Genomic DNA, 17,752 nt, shown 5'->3' with positions numbered 1-17,752 from the left:
GCACTGTATATTTGTAAAAAAAAAAAAAAATGTAATTCACCTTCATATAACCAGGTAAGCTAGTTGAGAACAAGTTCTCATTTACAACTGTGACCTGGCCAAGATAAAGCAAAGCAGTGGGACACAAACAACAGAGTTACACATGGAATAAACAAGCATACAGTCAATAACAAAATAGAAAAAAAGTATATACAGTGTGTGCAAATGGCGTGAGGAGGTAAGGCAATAAGTAGGCCATAGTAGCAAAGTAATTACATTTTAGCAGATTAACTCTGCAGTGATAGATGAGCAGATGATGATGTGCAAGTAGTGATACTGGTGTGCAAAAGAGCAGAAAAGTAAATTAAAAACTATATGGGGATGAGGTAGGTGGATTTGGTGGGCTATTTACAGATGGACTATGTACAGCTGCAGCGATCGGTTAGCTGCTCAGACAGCTGATGTTTAAAGTTAGTGACGGAAATGTAAGTCTCCAGCTTCAGCAATTTCTGCAATTCATTCCAGTCACTGGCAGCAGAGAACTGGAAGGAAAGGAAGCCAAAGGACGTGCTGGCTTTGGGGATGTGAGTGAGATATACCTGCTGGAGCGCATGCTACGGGTGGGTGTTCATATCGTGACCAGTGAGCTGAGGTAAGGCGGAGCTTTACCTAGCATAGATTTATAGATGACCTGGAGCCAGTGGGTCTGGCGACGAATATGTAGCGAGGGCCAGCCGGCTAGAGCATACAGGTCGCAGTGGTGGGTGGTATATGGGTTTTGGTAACAAAACGGATGGCACTGTGATAGACTGCATACAGTTTGCTGAGTAGAGTATTGGAAGCTATTTTGTAGATGACATCGCCAAAGTCGAGGATTGGTAGGATGGTCAGTTTTACGAGGGTATGTTTGGCGGCGTGAGTGAAGGAGGCTTTGTTGCGAAATAGGAAGCTGATTCTAGATTTCATTTTGAATTGGAGATGTTTGATATGAGTCTGGAAGGAGAGTTTACAGTCTAGCCAGACACCTAGGTAGTTGTCCACATATTCTAGGTCAGAACCGTCCAGAGTAGTGATGCTAGTCGGGCGGGCGGGTGCGGGCAGCGACCGGTTGAAAAGCATGCATTTGGTTTTACTAGCGTTTTAAGAGCAGTTAGAGGCCACAGAAGGAGTGTTGTATGGCATTGAAGCTCGTTTATAAAGAATGATGTCGTCTGCGTAGAGGTGGATCAGGGAATCACCCGCATCAAGAGCGACATCGTTGATGTATACAGAGAAAAGAGTCGGCCCGAGAATTGAACCCTGTGGTACCCCCATAGACTCCCAGAGGTCCGGACAACAGGCCCTCCGATTTGACACACTGAACTCTGTTTGCGAAGCAGTTGGTGAACCAGGTGAGGCAGTCATTTGAGAAACCAAGCCTATTGAGTCTGCCGATAAGAATACAGTGATTGACAGAGTCGAAAGCCTTGGCCAGGTCGATGAAGACGGCTGCACAGTGCTGTCTTTTATCGATGGCGGTTATGATATCGTTTAGGACCTTGAGCGTGGCTGAGATGCACCCATGACCAGCTCTGAAACCGGATTGCACAGCGGAGAAGGTACGGTGGGATTTGAGATGGTCAGTGATCTGTTTATTAACTTGGCTTTTGAAGCCTTTAGAAAGGCAGGGCAGGATGGATATAGGTCTATAACAGTTTGGGTCTAGAGTGTCACCCCCTTTGAAGTGGGGGATGACTGCGGCAGCTTTCCAATCTTTAGGAATCTCGGATGTTACGAAAGAGGTTGAACAGACTGGTAATAGGGGTTGCAACAATGGAGGTGGATAATTTTAGAAAGAGAGGGTCCAAATTGTCTTGCCCAGTTGATTTGTACAGGTCCAGGTTTTGCAGCTCTTTCAGAACATCTGCTATTTGGATTTTGGTGAAGGAGAAGCTGGGGAGGCTCGGGCATGTAGCTGCGGGTGGTGCGGAGCTGTTGGCCGGGGTTGGGGTAGCCAGGTGGAAGGCATGGCCAGCCGTAGAGAAATGCTTATTGAAATGTTCGATTATCATGGATTTATCGGTGGTGACCGTGTTACCTAGCCTCAGTGCAGTGGGCAGCTGGGAGGAGGTGCTCTAGTTCTCCATGGACTTTACCGTGTCCCAAAACTTTTAGGAGTTAGAGCTACAGGATGCAAATTTCTGTTTGAAAAAGCTAGCCTTTGCTTTCCTGACTGACTGTGTGTATTGATTCCTGACTTCCCTGAACAGTTGCATATCGCGGGGACTATTCAATGCTATTGCACTCTGCCACAGGAGGTTTTTATGCTGGTCAAGGGGATTCAGGTCTGGAGTGAACCAAGGGCTATATTTGTTCTTAGTTCTACATTTTTTGAAAGGGGCATGCTTATTTAAGATGGTGAGGAAATTAATTTTATAGAACGACCAGGCATCCTCGACTGTGTGCTAAAGCAGTGAGTAAAACAAACTTAGGGAGGAGGCTTCTGATGTTAACATGCATGAAACCAAGGCTTTTTCATTTACAGAAGTCAACAAATGAGAGTGCCTGGGGACACGCAGGGCCTGGGTTAAGAGAAGACAGAGAATAAAAGGAGCAGATATCTGGGCGTGGTAGAATAGATTCAGGGTATAATGTGCAGACAGGGGTATGGTGGGGCGCGGGTACCGTGGAGGTAAGCCCAGGCACTGAGTGATGATAAGAGAGGTTGCATCTCTGGACATGCTGGTTATACTGGGTGAGGTCACCGCATGTGTGGGGAGTGGGACAAAGGAGGTATCTAAGGCATGTACGGCGGGACTAGGGGCTCCGCAGTAAACTAAAACAAGGATAATTATCCTTAACAACAATATAAAAGGCATATTGACGTTTGGGAGAGACAAAGTGAGGCATAAAGCAATCACAGGTGTTGATTGGGAGAGCTAGCTAAGACAACAATGGGTAAGACAACAGCAGCTAATCAGATAAGACAACAACAAAAGGTAAAATGGCTATAAATGGGCAGAGAGGGTCGGTTAACTACACACAGTGCCTGAGTTCGGGGCTAGGGCCGACAGATAAACAAAGTGGAGTACCGTGATATATGAACAGTCCAGCAGGCATCAGCTATGTAGCCAATTGATCATAGGGTCCGCGGGGTAGTCGTTGCTACGCTAGCACGCGGGAGACACGGCGTCTAAAGTTAGCAGGCCCGGGGTAAGTAGAAGCGTCTGCTCCGACGTCGGGCTCAGCGGATGGAATTACGTCTGCTGACCAGTCGTGGTGGTACGGTGAGGCGCTGTGTCGACAATGGGATCGGGCCAGATGGCGGAAGAGGTATTGTAGATGTAGTAATTTAGTTTGCTAGCCGGGAGATGCGCCTGGCTCAGGGCTAGCTTCGGGGCTGGGTCACTCGGTGGCAGCTAGCTAGCTGTGATGATTAGGAGTAATGGTCCAGGGTTTACGGCAGGATTCTGGCATTGTAGTGGAGAAAAACAGTCCGATGCTGGCAGGTATTATCCAGGCTAAAAAACGTCTGGTACCTGTGCAGAGGGTAAAGGCCGCTAGCAGTGGCTAACAATGACTAAATAGCTAGTAGCTAATTCGCTGCTTAACTTCTGATGGCTAGCAATTGATGGAGGTTTGGGCTATAAGGTCTAAAAAAACAAATTGCAGAGCCATGTCACATTGAGTGAGGCGGGTTATCGGGAGGTATATTTAATTTAAAAATATAAAAGAGATTGAAAAACAAATTGAAATGTATACAAAAAAGACGAAAAAATACAAAAAGTAACGAGAGGACGACGCCATCTTGGAATTTGGCTGTATTGGAATATAGCTGTGGAATCTGGCTAGTATCAACAAGGGTTTTCTACAACAATAGCAACAGTAGCGCAGTGACAGTAACTAGTAGGGCTGCAGGATTTGGACAAAATATCTAATTGTGATATTTTTTGGGGGGGGGCATATATTGCAATTGCAATTTATGAATTGCAATTTTTTAACACTTGAGTGTTAACTTGTTAATTCCATCAGACATGGTTAAAACAACTGTCACTTCTAAAATGAGATCATATTCTGAATAAATACCGCAGCTAACCGAGTGAAAAATATTTTCCAACATTGTTATAGGCTGCATATTTTAGCATTATTACACCTACATATTAACAAACAAACGTTTAACATGATTATCAAAATATAGTGTGCTATAAGCACAGTACTTAATAATTAATTAATAACATTGAGTTTATTTTATAATTAGGCCTATGATTTCTTAAATTAAGTTAATAATTTATTCAGGCAGCCATAGGCTGCAGATGGTATAGGAAGCTTATGATTGTGTATAAGTAAACTCAATCATTATTATAATTGAATTATAAGTCAGTGCCTTAACCTACCAGTTGCAAGGTGCAGCCAGTGTCCAACACATTGTAGTCTGGTCCACTCATTCAACGCTACATTCAATGTTTCAACTTCTCCCTTCATTTTGTTATACAGTGTTGGGATGGCGACTTGGGAAAAATATCTGCGAGATGGAATCTTGTATCTCCTGTCAGCTTGTTTATCATCTTCTTGAAGCTCTTTGCTGACTGCGTAGATAGGAGCCATGTCTTTGGTTATGTTATAGGGATAGCCTCCGTGATTTCTATGTGTCTGTGGGATGTTTTATATTCAAATTATTGAATACATTTGCAGTGTTGTCGCCACAACTCTGAGGCACTTTTTGCACAACATCTGCATTTGGTCGCTTTGCCTATAGCCAAAATACTGCCATACTCATTAGCAGTGTGTGAGTAAAATCACCAGGGAAGCCAAGCCAGGTGGAAAAAAATACATATTACAACCTATGTGTTGTGATAATTGCGTTGTTTGCTCTATAACCTGTTAGTTCAATCATATGTTACAACAAACAGTTACATGACCTACAGCATGGCCAAGCAAGTTAATGTTTCTGGCATTTTTGTACCACAAAACAACTATTGAGTTACCGCAAGTCATAAAGAAAACAAGCACTGACTACATTATCCAACACCATTTCAACAGCATCTAGTCAACTATGCTTAGTCTAATACAGTAACAACTAAAATAAATGATTTAGTCCAATCAAAGTAAGCTGAATATGATGTGGAATAATACATCTAGCTACATTTTAAACTTCCATCATCTCAGGCCAGGGGCACAATGTATGAATTTATATTTGGATCAGAATTGCTGTCATCATTGTCCAGTACAGAGAATGAAGTAAAACCACAAGTCAAAATCCCTATCTCCATCCATGGCTAGTTTAGGAAAGAGACGATTTTAGCTAGCTGGCTAGCCACCGGAGGACAACAATGCAACGATTCAATGACAGTTGTCTTCTGATGTGATTGGTGTGAAGCCAAATCCAAACTGGCTTCCCTTCCCTTGTGCCAGGACCATTCACAGCAGAGCTCACTCAGTTTAGGCACGCTACGGGCGGCAACAATGTCATACTCTTTTTGACCAGACAGCATCAGATAGATGGGCTACACATACTGAGACAGAGGGGCGCTGTTTTGTTCGCTAGGATGCTTTCTCCGGTGAGATAATTCGCAAGACTGAATGTGAGGGACATTTATGAAACCCAGAGAGATAAAAGGTAAATCATTTTGTATGTTTTTTTCCTTGGTACATTGTTTTGGGAAGCCTGGCTTACTTTAGCATCCATGAATACATGCCACTAGCCATACCACTGAAGATGCGCCCTTCTTTGGCACTATATCAACGGTCCTGTTAGCACTAGCAGCACTCATGTTTCCGACAAGCACTCGGAGGTATAGCCGTTCTCCTCACCAGGATCTAACTGCGCGCTCTATGCGGGGACACTTGTTATGGGACAGCATGTGCATGCCATGCAGAGAGTGAGAGAAACCGCTTGTTATTGGTCAGCATCCTCTGCATGTAGAGGGAATGATGGGGTCTAGTTTATCTAATTGGAGGAGGTACCGTAGTCTAGTTTTTGTTGTTGTATTAACGGATAGTCTAAAAAAGGAGAAAATCACAGCCTACAGGAGGGTAGCTCTCCAGGAACAGGCTCTCTGACCATCAAGCAACAGACAGACATGCATTGCCAAACACCACTACTGCCACCTTCTGGTTTGGAGTATTTTAACAAGGCTGAGTGGCTATTGACTTCAAGGTCATTGCTGTGTGAACACGAGATTGGCTGCCGAAACTTTTCAGAGTTGCTAAGTAGCCAAACGTTTGAGAGTCCTACTGGTGTGTCTGTGCCATTTGATGAGTACTCTGGATGTAGATTTAGGATTCGTCACTATTACAAATAGAATACATGCAGTCAATGATAAAATGTACTCCGTCACAGACCCACACAGCCGCTAAAATTAAATGGACCCTGAGCTCCTAGAAATGCTGGGTCAAGTCAGAGAACTGTTCAATAAACCATTATAGCCTCTGAGCCCCGGGTCTATTTCCACACACCCTTCCTGCACCAAGGGACATCTCTCTCGCTCCCTTTTTCTTTCTCTCACTCGTTAGCTCTCTCTCCCTCTCTCTCTGTCTGTGTCTCTCTCTCTCTCTGTCTGTCGCTCTCTCTCTTTCTGTGTCTCTCTCTCTCTCCTCTCCCTCTCTCTTTAAGCCCCCCCTCTCTCTTTAAGCACCCCCCTCTCTCTCTCTTTAAGCCCCCCTCCCTCTCTCTTTAAGCCCCCCTCCCTCTCTATTTAAAGGCTAGGAATTGTTCCACATGCCAGGGAGAGCCGTCCTAGACCTGGCCACTCACATGGCTGGAGTTAAGGGGGGACAGATGACGCTGTGAGGACACCCTCCCTTCCCCCTAGTTGACTCCACTTGACCTTCCCTCCACATTCCTGGGGGTAATAACTTGAAATGTTTCAAAACTTTTTCTTCCTACTAAACCCATGGTCTTAAGTAGCATGGAGTCCCTCACCACCCACACATCCCCCTTGTGTGTGGGTGTGGTATTTATAAACTACCCTCTCTCTATATACTACCAGCCGGCTGTGGTGGAGTGTAGACATGACCTGGAAAGGACAGGCAGGTGGTCTGCCTTATATCACTGTGACTTGTTTTGGAAGGAGATGTTGAATGACCATGTCCAGAAGGCCATCCCTCTGGTAGGTTGTTGAATGACCATGCCCAGAAGGCCATCCCTCTGGGAGGTTGTTGAATGACCATGCCCAGAAGGCCATCCCTCTGGTAGGTTGTTGAATGACCATGCCCAGAAGGCCATCCCTCTGGGAGGTTGTTGAATGACCATGCCCAGAAGGCCATCCCTCTGGGCGGTTGATGAATGACCATGCCCAGAAGGCCATCCCTCTGGGAGGTTGTTGAAATGCCATGCCCAGAAGGCCATCCCTCTGGGAGGTTGTTGAAATGCCATGCCCAGAGGGCCATCCCTCTGGGAGGTTGTTGAAATGCCATGCCCAGAAGGCCATCCCTCTGGGAGGTTGTTGAAATGCCATGCCTAGAAGGCCATCCCTCTGGGAGGTTGTTGAATGACCATGCCCAGAAGGCCATCCCTCTGGGAGGTTGTTGAAATGCCATGCCTAGAAGGCCATCCCTCTGGGAGGTTGTTGAATGACCATGTCCAGAAGGCCATCCCTCTGGGAGGTTGTTGAATGACCATGTCCAGAAGGCCATCCCTCTGGGAGGTTGTTGAATGATCATGTCCAGAAGGCCATCCCTCTGGGAGGTTGTTGAATGACCATGTCCAGAAGGCCATCCCTCTGGGAGGTTGTTGAAATGCCATGCCCAGAATGCCATCCCTCTGGGAGGTTGTTGAATGACCATGTCCAGAAGGCCATCCCTCTGGGAGGTTGTTGAAATGCCATGACCAGAAGGCCATCCCTCTGGGAGGTTGTTGAATGACCATGCCTAGAAGGCCATCCCTCTGGGAGGTTGTTGAAATGCCATTCCCAGAAGGCCATCCCTCTGGGAGGTTGTTGAAATGCCATTCCCAGAAGGCCATCCCTCTGGGAGGTTGTTGAATGACCATGTCCAGAAGGCCATCCCTCTGGGAGGTTGTTGAAATGCCATGCCTAGAAGGCCATCCCTCTGGGAGGTTGTTGAATGACCATGCCCAGAAGGCCATCCCTCTGGGAGGTTGTTGAATGACCATGCCCAGAAGGCCATCCCTCTGGGAGGTTGTTGAATGACCATGCCCAGAATGCCATCCCTCTGGGAGGTTGTTGAATGACCATGCCTAGAAGGCCATCCTTCTGGGAGGTTGTTGAATGACCATGCCCAGAAGGCCATCCCTCTGGGAGGTTGTTGAATGACCATGCCCAGAATGCCATCCCTCTGGGAGGTTGTTGAATGACCATGCCCAGAAGGCCATCCCTCTGGGAGGTTGTTGAATGACCATGCCCAGAAGGCCATCCCTCTGGGAGGTTGTTGAATGACCATGCCCAGAAGGCCATCCCTCTGGGAGGTTGTTGAATGACCATGCCCAGAAGGCCATCCCTCTGGGAGGTTGTTGAAATGCCATGTGCAGAAGGCCATCCCTCTGGGAGGTTGTTGAATGACCATGCCCAGAAGGCCATCCATCTGGGAGGTTGTTGAAATGCCATGCCCAGAAGGCCATCCCTCTGGGAGGTTGTTGAATGACCATGTCCAGAAGGCCATCCCTCTGGGAGGTTGTTGAAATGCCATGCCTAGAAGGCCATCCCTCTGGGAGGTTGTTGAATGACCATGTCCAGAAGGCCATCCCTCTGGGAGGTTGTTGAAATGCCATGCCCAGAAGGCCATCCCTCTGGGAGGTTGTTGAATGACCATGCCCAGAAGGCCATCCCTCTGGGAGGTTGTTGAATGACCATGCCCAGAAGGCCATCCCTCTGGGAGGTTGTTGAAATGCCATGCCCAGAAGGCCATCCCTGTTACCCCCTACATCAAAGGCAGAACTCGACTAGTCATTGTGTCATTTGCTTGTTATTCTGTCTATTAGCAGACTCATCTTCTCTCCCAGCTGTGTTGCATTTGGGAGAACACTGCTATGGAGGGCAATAAGAGATATTGATTTCATTAGCCTAGTCATTTTGACCTTTTTATGAATTAATTTGATGGTATAAATCATTGAGTTGTTTGCTGGTGATGAGAAAGAAGACAGAGGCTATGTTCCATTGTCCATGCTAGCGTACGACTTAGAATGCATGCCCAGCCCAATACATTGCTTCATTCTAAGTCATATGACTGTTTGGATATCGGAACACAGACCGTTTTGGTTAAAAAGATTTAAAACTGATAGGGATATTTCAGCAATTTTACATATTTTGATCATGAGCTTTCAAGGTAAGTAAACAAATGTCAAAACATGTAATCACTGAACTTTCCCTTTTAAGCTTGTATTTATCAGGTGAACTGAATTATTGGCTTAATTAGATTCTATAATAACGCATGAAAACCATTTCAAACACATTCAATTGATTGGATTTATTTGACTTTTTCCGCAGGATTCCATGAATGCCTTGGCCCTGGATTTGGACTACCCGGCGCTACGGAAAAACAAAAACATAGACGCCTTCTTAAACAGATGTAAGATATATCATTGCTTTGAGGCAGACCTTGGTAATAAGATGCTTTGCATTATCTGAGGTAGCAAGAAAGAAGGAGATGGCAAAAGCAAGCAAGCGTGATGTATGCATTACTATGGTGATTCAGAAACAGTGCAAATCAACATCCAGTAGAAAACGACGCTGTCAAAAGTTAAAATATTTGAACTCAGGTGCCAAGTCCCATCTACCGTGGCGGCTGATGGCATTCACTGCCAGGTTCAACGGCATTTACCTTCGTGCTCTCATTTACCTTCGTGCTCTCATTTTACCTTCGTGCTCTATCTTGTACCATCTAAACGCAGCTGAAGCATAGAGATATCCAGAGCACATAAATGTTGCTATATGAGTTGGGACTGGTAAAATGAAGTGGTATAGAGTTAGCTCGACTTCATATCTCCTTCATTCCTGGCTACTTTCAACATCGTAATCCATTGTCATCCTTAGGGTGCATTTGTAAATTCACTCGGGTGTGTCAGTGCGCTCTGGGCCGTACATAATTCAGTGCGTTGTCAGATAGTCCTTGTGTAAATTCAGAACGTTTCGCTCTCAGGAGTGTTCCGAGCAAAACATTGTACGCTCTGGCTGAGGAGTAGGGTTTATCCGAGCATTCTGACCTTACAGCAGCAGTCAAGTACCCAAGCTAACTGGCTAAAGTTGCTTAGCGTCAAGCAAAGCAAATCAAGCAAATCAAATCAAACGATATTTGTCACATACAACAGGTGTAGACCTTAGTGAGATGCTTACTTACAAGCCCTTAAACAACAATGCAGTTTTAAGAAAAATAAGTAAGTAAAAAATGAAAGCAGTAAAATAACAGTAGCGAGGCTTTATACAGGGAGTACCGGTACAGAGTCAATGTAATTGAGGTAATATGGACATATAGGTAGAGTTAAAGTTACTATGCATATATAATAAACAGAGTAGCAGCAGCATAAAAGGGGGGGGGGGCAATGCAAATAGTCAGGGTAGTCATTTGATTAGCTGTTCGGGAGTCTTATGGTTTGTGGGTAGAAGCTGTTTAGAAGCCTCTTGGACCTAGACTTGGTGGTACGGTACCGCTTGTCGTGCAGTAGCAGAGAGAACAGTCTATGACTAGGGTGGCTGGTGTCTTTGACAATTCTTAGGGCCTTCCTCTGACACCGCCTGGTATAGAGGTCCTGGATGACAAGAAGCTTGGCCCCAGTGATGTACTGGGCCGTACACACTACCCTCCGTAGTGCCTTGCGGTCGGAAGCCGAGAAGTTGCCATACAAGGCAGTGACGCAACCAGTCAGGATGCTCTCGATGGGACAGCTGAAGAACTTTTTGAGGATCTGAGGACTCATGCCAAATCTTTTCAGTCTCCTGAGGGGAATAGGCTTTGTCGTACCCTCTTCACAACTGTCTTGGTGTGTTTGGACCATGATAGTTTGTTGGTGATGTGGACACCAAGGAACTTGAAGCTCTCAACCTGCTCCACTACACCCCCATCGATGAGAATGGTGGCGTGCTCAGTACTACTTTTCCTGTAGTCCACAATCATCTCGTTTGTCTTGATCATGTTGAGGGAGAGGTTATTATCCTGGCACCATACGGCCAGGTCTCTGACCTCCTCCCCATAGGCTGTCTCATCATTGTCTGTGATCAGGCCTACCACTATTGTGTCATCGGCAAACTTGATGATGATGTTGGAGTTGTGCCTGGCCATGCAGTCATGAGTGAACAGGTGGTACAGGAGGGGACTGATCACGCACCCCATGAGGGGCCCCCGTGTTGAGGATCAGCATGGCGGATGTGTTGTTACCTACCCTCACCACCTGGGTGTGGCCCATCAGGAAGTCCAGGATCTTGTTTAGTCCCAGGGTCCTTAGCTTAGTGATGAGCTTTGAGGGCACTATGGTGTTGAACGCTGAGCTGTAGTCAATGAATAGCATTCTCACATAGGTGTTCCTTTTGTCCAGGTGGGAAAGGGCAGTGTGGAGTGCAATAGAGATTGCATCATCTGTGGATCTGTTGGGGCGGTATGCAAATTGGAGTGGGTCTAGGGTTTCTGGGATAATGGTGTTTGATGTGAGCCATGATGAGCATTTCAAAGCACTTCATGGCTACAGGTGTGAGTGCTACGGGTCGGTAGTCATTTAGGCAGGTTACCTTAGTGTTCTTGGGCACAGGGACGATGGTGTTCTGCTTGAAACATGTTGGTATTACAGACTCAGTCAGGGAGAGGTTGAAAATGTCAGTGAAGACACCTGCCAGTTGGTCAGCGCATGCTCGGAATACACGTCCTGGTAACCCGTCTGGCCCAGCGGCCTTGTGAATGTTCACCTGTTTAGGTCTTACTCACATCGGCTATGGAGAGCATGATCACACAGTCTTCCGGAACAGCTGGTGCTCGCATGCATGTTTCAGTGTTACTTGCCTCGAAACAAGCATAGAAGTAATTTAGCTCATCTGGTAGGCTCGTGTCACTGGGCAGCTCGCGGCTGTGCTTCCCTTTGTAGTCTAATAGTTTGCAAGCTCTGCCACATCCAACGAGTGTCGGAGCCGGTGTAGTACGATTCAATCTTAGGCCTGTATTGACGCTTTATTGTTTGATGGTTCGTTGGAGGTCATAGCGGGATTTCTTATAAGCTTTTGGGTTAGAGTCCTGCTCCTTGAAAGCGGCAGCTCTACCCTTTAGCTCAGTGCGGATTTTGCCTGTAATCCATGGTTACTGGTTGGGGTATGTACGTACGGTCACTGTGGTGGACGTCATTGATGCACCTATTGATGAAGCCAGTGACTGATGTGGTGTACTACTCAATGCCATCGGAAGAATCACGGAACATATTCCAGTCTGTGCTAGCAAACAGATTGGCACAAATTCCAGACACAAATCAAAAGCTTGGGACTAAAATGGTGATCTGCATTTTTGTCAATTTAATTATTGACATAGCTTTGTTCTGTTTAATGTTCTCAAACTATATGGTACTTTTAATACCCCAATTCATGTTAAGTTCAAAAGAATGCAATATCAAAATTGCTGACTGGGGGAATGGACTCTACAAGGTGTCTGAAGCATTCCAAAGGGATGCTGGCCCATATTTATTCCAATAATGTGTCAAGTTGGCTGGATGTCCTTTGGGTGGTTGACAATTCTTGATACACACTGGAAATTGTTGAGTGTGGAAAAACCCAGCAGCGTTGCAGTTCCTGACACAAACTATCATACCCTGTTCAAAGGATATTTTGTCTTGCCCATTCACCTTCTGAATGGCACACATACAATCCAGGTCTCAATTGTCTCAAGGTTTAAAAATCATTCTTTAACCTGTCTCCTCCCCTTCATCTACACTGATTTTAAAGTGACAAGTGACGTCAATAAGGGGTCATAGCTTTCATCCAGATTCACCTGGTCAGTCTATGTCATGGAAAGAGCCTGTGTCCTTAATGTTTTGTACACTCAGTGTAGGTCCAAGCACTCATAATGAGAGAAGAACATATTCTGATCATTTTACTCACCTAGTGACTGTAACCGTGCTACTGGCAACAATTTAATTCCGTTTTTAGCCGCTGTTTACTGACACCTGTCATAAGAATTAAGTGTGTTCGTAAATTGATCAATTATTCTGCACTCGGGTGCAGTGTCGAACAAGAGTGTTCTGCCATTGGATTGTTTTGCCAGTGTGAATGTAGAACCTCTCCCGTAGTTACAGGTTTATAACAATTAACTACAGTTTCTGTATCAACCCTACCTTGCAATATTTCATATCAGAAGACTATATAATAACCAGTATGAAACCCGACCCAGAACATATCACCCTTACTGTAGCAATTGTTAACACAACACAGGTAGACGAGCAAGTTAATGTAAAGTTGTATCAACCTTCTTGCCTCTAACTAGCATCCACATGGAGGTAACTAACCACTGGGACAACTGCAAAGGTATTTGACCTTTGTGAGGCCTTTGCTGACCTCTCCTTTGAACGCAATTTTTGCGTGGACATCTGTTGCCATGGTAACCCATTTGACCTCTGACATCTGTCTGTCCTGTAGATGAGAAGGCCATGGTTAAGATGCGGGACCTGCAGTTGAAACTGGAGGACTTTGACAAGGTCAAGATGATCGGCAGAGGAGCCTATGGAGAGGTGCAACTGGTGAGAAACTCCCTCTGTGTGTTTGTGTGTTTGTGGCACAAAGATACAATGATATGCAAACAGATTAAGAACATTTACATTCCTCACTGCCTGTGTGAGCTCTTGCGTTCGTGTCTCCCCCTTCCAGGTGCCTGCCTGTCTGTACGTCTTTGTGTATTTTTCAGGTTCTGTGTACCTTGTAAAGAAGGCATGTTTAGACAGGTCGTGTGTGTGTGTTGGAAAGATGATTTTTGTGTCTGAAGTCTTGTGTGAAGAGGGGGGGCTTGTCGATCCGTGTGTACATGTTGTTCTGTGGGTGTGTGTTATAATGTTTTTTTTTGTGTGTTCATGTTGTTTGCAGAATGTTATGTTATCAAGGGTCTTCAATGGCTCTTTGTGTCAAAGTGACATTGTATCTCTACTGGTGACTGTTATGTTATGAATGTGTATTTATACTGCTTTCTTTTGGCGGTTTCCCTCGTAAAAGACATCTTGAATCTCAGTAGCGTCTACTACTTGTATAAATAAAATGTGTGTGTGGCCGTGTGTGTAATCATATACCTCGTCATCTTAAATTCTTAATTTACAGACTCAATCATGGACACTCTTACTGACAGTTGTGGCTGCCTTGTGTGATGTATTGTTGTCTCTACCTTCTTGCCCTTTGTGCTGTTGTCTGTGTCCAATAATGTTTGAACCATGTTTTGTGCTGTTGTCATGTTGTGTTGCTGCCTTGTTGTTGTCTTATGTCTCTATGTAGTGTTGTCTTATGTCTCTATGTAGTGTTGTCTTATGTCTCTATGTAGTGTTGTCTCGTCATGATGTGTGTTTTGTCCTTTTAATCCCAGCCCCGGTCCCCGCAGGAGGCCTTTTGCCTTTTGGTAGGCCGGCATTGTAAATAAGAATTTGTTCTTAACTGACTTGCGTAGTTAAATAAAGGTGAAATAAAAAATGACAAAATAAAATGTACCTCCTCTCCTCCAGGTCCGTCACAAGGCGTCTCAGAAGGTGTACGCCATGAAACAGCTGAGCAAGTTTGAGATGATCAAACGCTCTGACTCCGCCTTCTTCTGGGAGGAGAGAGACATCATGGCCTTCTCCAACAGTCCCTGGGTCGTCCAGGTGAGGGAGAGAGACGTACACTCATACACGTACAGTACACACACCTCTCACATACTCCAAATGTCAGTCAAGCTGTTATTGTTGTGATATGTGTGTTTTCCAGCTGTGCTGTGCTTTCCAAGATGACCTCCACCTCTACATGGTGATGGAGTATATGCCTGGTGGAGATCTGGTCACCCTGACCATGAACTACGACATGCCAGAGAAGTGGGTCCGTTTCTACACTGCCGAGGTGGTGCTGGCTCTAGATGCAATCCACTATATGGGTTTCATCCACCGCGATGTGAAACCGGACAACATACTACTGGACCAAAATGGCCACCTCAAACTGGCTGACTTTGGCACCTGCATGAAGATGGACTCTGTGAGTTTGCAGGGGAGTTGGAGAATTGGCTGAGGGTCTAGGGCAGTGCTACCTGGTCCTGGGGAGCCAAAGGTGTTTGCATTTAGTTTTTTTCACTAACACAGCTGATTCAAGAATCAACTCGTCATCAAGCCTTCACTTGAATCAGGTCTGTTAGTTCTAAGGCAAAATACCTAAATGTGCACCCCTTCTGGTCCCCAAGAGTAGGACTGGGACTGGGGGTTTTCTGAGTGAGACTCCATCCTAACCCGAAATGGTCTTATGGTAATTCTGTCTGAAACACCAAACTCAAGCCCTAGACCTTACTTTTTTTCCTGCTTTCTTCTGTAACTTAATTCTAACATGAGCTAATTTTAGACTATTTCCAAGGCGATGAACTGTCTACTGCTAAAATCTAGGTTTGGGGAATTTCACTGCTCCAGTGCACCACCATGTGGTCAGATTTGGAATTGTTTAGTGTCAATTTCCACATAGAAAGTCCATCAGGTTAATTTGCTGAATCGTGATTTACAGGACAGGTAAGCTGTGCCAAAAAGCTCTTTGACAAATTTAATGGGCCAGTTTCCCAGACAGTTTCCCAGACACATCCTGACCAACCTGCCCTCTAAATACACCTCTGCTGTCTTCAACCAGGATCTCAGCGATCACTTCCTCATTGCCTGCGTGCGTACTGGGTCTGCGATCAAACGACCACCCCTCATCACTATCAAACGCTCCCTAAAACACTTCAGCGACTAGGCCTTTCTAATCGACCTGGCCCGGGTATCCTGGAAGGATATTGACCTCATCCCGTCAGTAGAGGATGCCTGGTAGCTCTGCCTCTTCAAAAGTTCTTTCCTCTCCATCTTAAATAAGCATGCCCCATTCAAAAAATGTAGAACTAAGAACAGAGTTCAGAGTTCTTAGTTTAGAACTAAGAACCAATAGCCCTTGGTTCACCCCAGACTTGACTGCCCTTGACCAGCACAAAAACATCCTGTGGCGTTCTACATAAGCATCAAATAGCCCCCGCGATATACAACTTTTCAGGGAAGTCAGGAACCAATATACTCAGTCAGTTAGGAAAGCTAAGGCTAGCTTTTTCAAACAGAAATTTGCTTCCTGTAGCACTAATTCCAAAAAGTTTTGGGACACTGTAAAGTCCATGGAGAATAAGAGCACCTCTTCCCAGCTGCCCACTGCACTGAGGCTAGGAAACACTGTCACCACTGACAAATCTACAATAATCGATAATTTCAATAAGCATTTTGCTATGGCTGGCCATGCTTTCCACCTGGCTACCCCTACCCTGGCCAACATCTCAGCACCCCCTGCAGCAACTTGCCCAACCCCCCCCCCCCCCATGCTTTTCCTTCACCCAAATCCAGACAGCTGATGTTCTGAAAGAGCTGCAAAATCTGGATCCTACAAATCAGATGGGCTAGACAATCTGGACCTATAAAAATTATCCGCAGAAATTGTTTCAACCCCTATTACTAGCCTATTCAACCTATCTTTCGTGTCGTCTAAGATCCCCAAAGATTGGAAAGCTGCTGCAGTCATCTTCTCTTCAAAGGGGGAGACACTCTAGACCCAAACTGTTACAGACCTATATCTGTCCTACCCTGCCTTTCTAAAATCTTCGAAAGCCAAATTAATAAACAGATCACTGACCATCTCAAATCCCACCGTACCTTCTCCACTGTGCAATCTGGTTTCCGAGCTGGTCATGGGTGCATCTCAGCCACGCTCAAGGTACTAAACGATATCATAACCGCCATCGATATAAGACAGTACTGTGCAGCCGTCTTCATCGACCTGGCCAAGGCTTTCGACTCTGTCAATCACCACATTCTTATCAGCAGACTCAACAGCCTTGGTTTCTCAAATGATTGCCTCGCCTGGTTAACCAACTGCTTCTCAGATAGAGTTCAGTGTGTCAAATCGGAGGGCCTGTTGTCCGGACCTCTGGCAGTCTCTATGGGGGTGCCACGGTTCAATTCTCGGGCCGACTCTTTTCTCTGTATATATCAATGATGTCGCTCTTGATGCGGGTGATTCTCTGATCCACCTCTACGCAGACGACACCGTTCTGTATACATCTGGCCCTTTGGACACTGTGCTAACATCTCCAAACGAGCTTCAAAGCCATACACCACTCCTTCCGTGGCCTCCAACTGCTTTTAAATGCTAGTAAAACTAAGTGCATGCTCTTCAACCGATTGCTGCCGGCACCCTCCCTGCCGACTAGCATCACTACTCTGGACAGTTCTGACTTAGAATATGTGGACAACTACAAATACCTAGGTGTCTGGTTAGACTGTAAACTCTCCTTCCAGACTCACATTAAGCATCTCCAATCCAAAATTAAATCTAGAATCGGCTTCCTATTTCGCAACAAAGCCTCCTTCACGCATGCCCCCAAACATACCCTCGTAAAACTGACTATTCTACCGATCCTTGACTTCGGCGATGTCATTTACAAAATAGCCCCCAACACTCTACTCAGACTGCATCCAATTTGCTGTCACAGTGCCATCCGTTTTGTCACCAAAGCCCATATACTACCCACCACTGCGACCAGTATGCTCTCGTTGGCTGACCCTCACTACATATCTGTCGCCAAACCCACTGGCTCCAGGTCATCTAAGTATTTGCTAGGTAAAGCCCCGCCTTATCTCAGCTCACTG

The 17,752-nt window shown here is 45.7% G+C and overlaps 1 protein-coding gene across 4 annotated transcripts in view; it reads left to right on the top strand.

Moving 5' to 3' along the window:
- The window catches only part of LOC129817696 (rho-associated protein kinase 2-like), a 71,794-nt gene that overhangs the window by 6,596 nt on the left and 47,446 nt on the right, over positions 1-17,752 (top strand). For all 4 annotated transcript variants that reach the window (XR_008753753.1, XM_055873186.1, XM_055873187.1 and 1 more), the window contains exons 2-5: positions 9,402-9,483; positions 13,518-13,618; positions 14,582-14,719; positions 14,823-15,083. Coding sequence is in view for 3 of the 4 variants with exons in the window: in XM_055873186.1 (XP_055729161.1) it covers positions 9,402-9,483; positions 13,518-13,618; positions 14,582-14,719; positions 14,823-15,083 (582 nt within the window). In the remaining variant the exon portion in view is untranslated. The remainder of the gene's footprint in view (positions 1-9,401; positions 9,484-13,517; positions 13,619-14,581; positions 14,720-14,822; positions 15,084-17,752) is intronic.

This window comes from Salvelinus fontinalis, chromosome 20 (assembly GCF_029448725.1).
Source record: "Salvelinus fontinalis isolate EN_2023a chromosome 20, ASM2944872v1, whole genome shotgun sequence".
In the NCBI taxonomy this organism is placed as follows: Eukaryota; Metazoa; Chordata; class Actinopteri; order Salmoniformes; family Salmonidae; genus Salvelinus; species Salvelinus fontinalis.
Note: the sequence above shows the minus strand (reverse complement) of the source record. Positions and strands in the feature narration are given on the sequence as shown.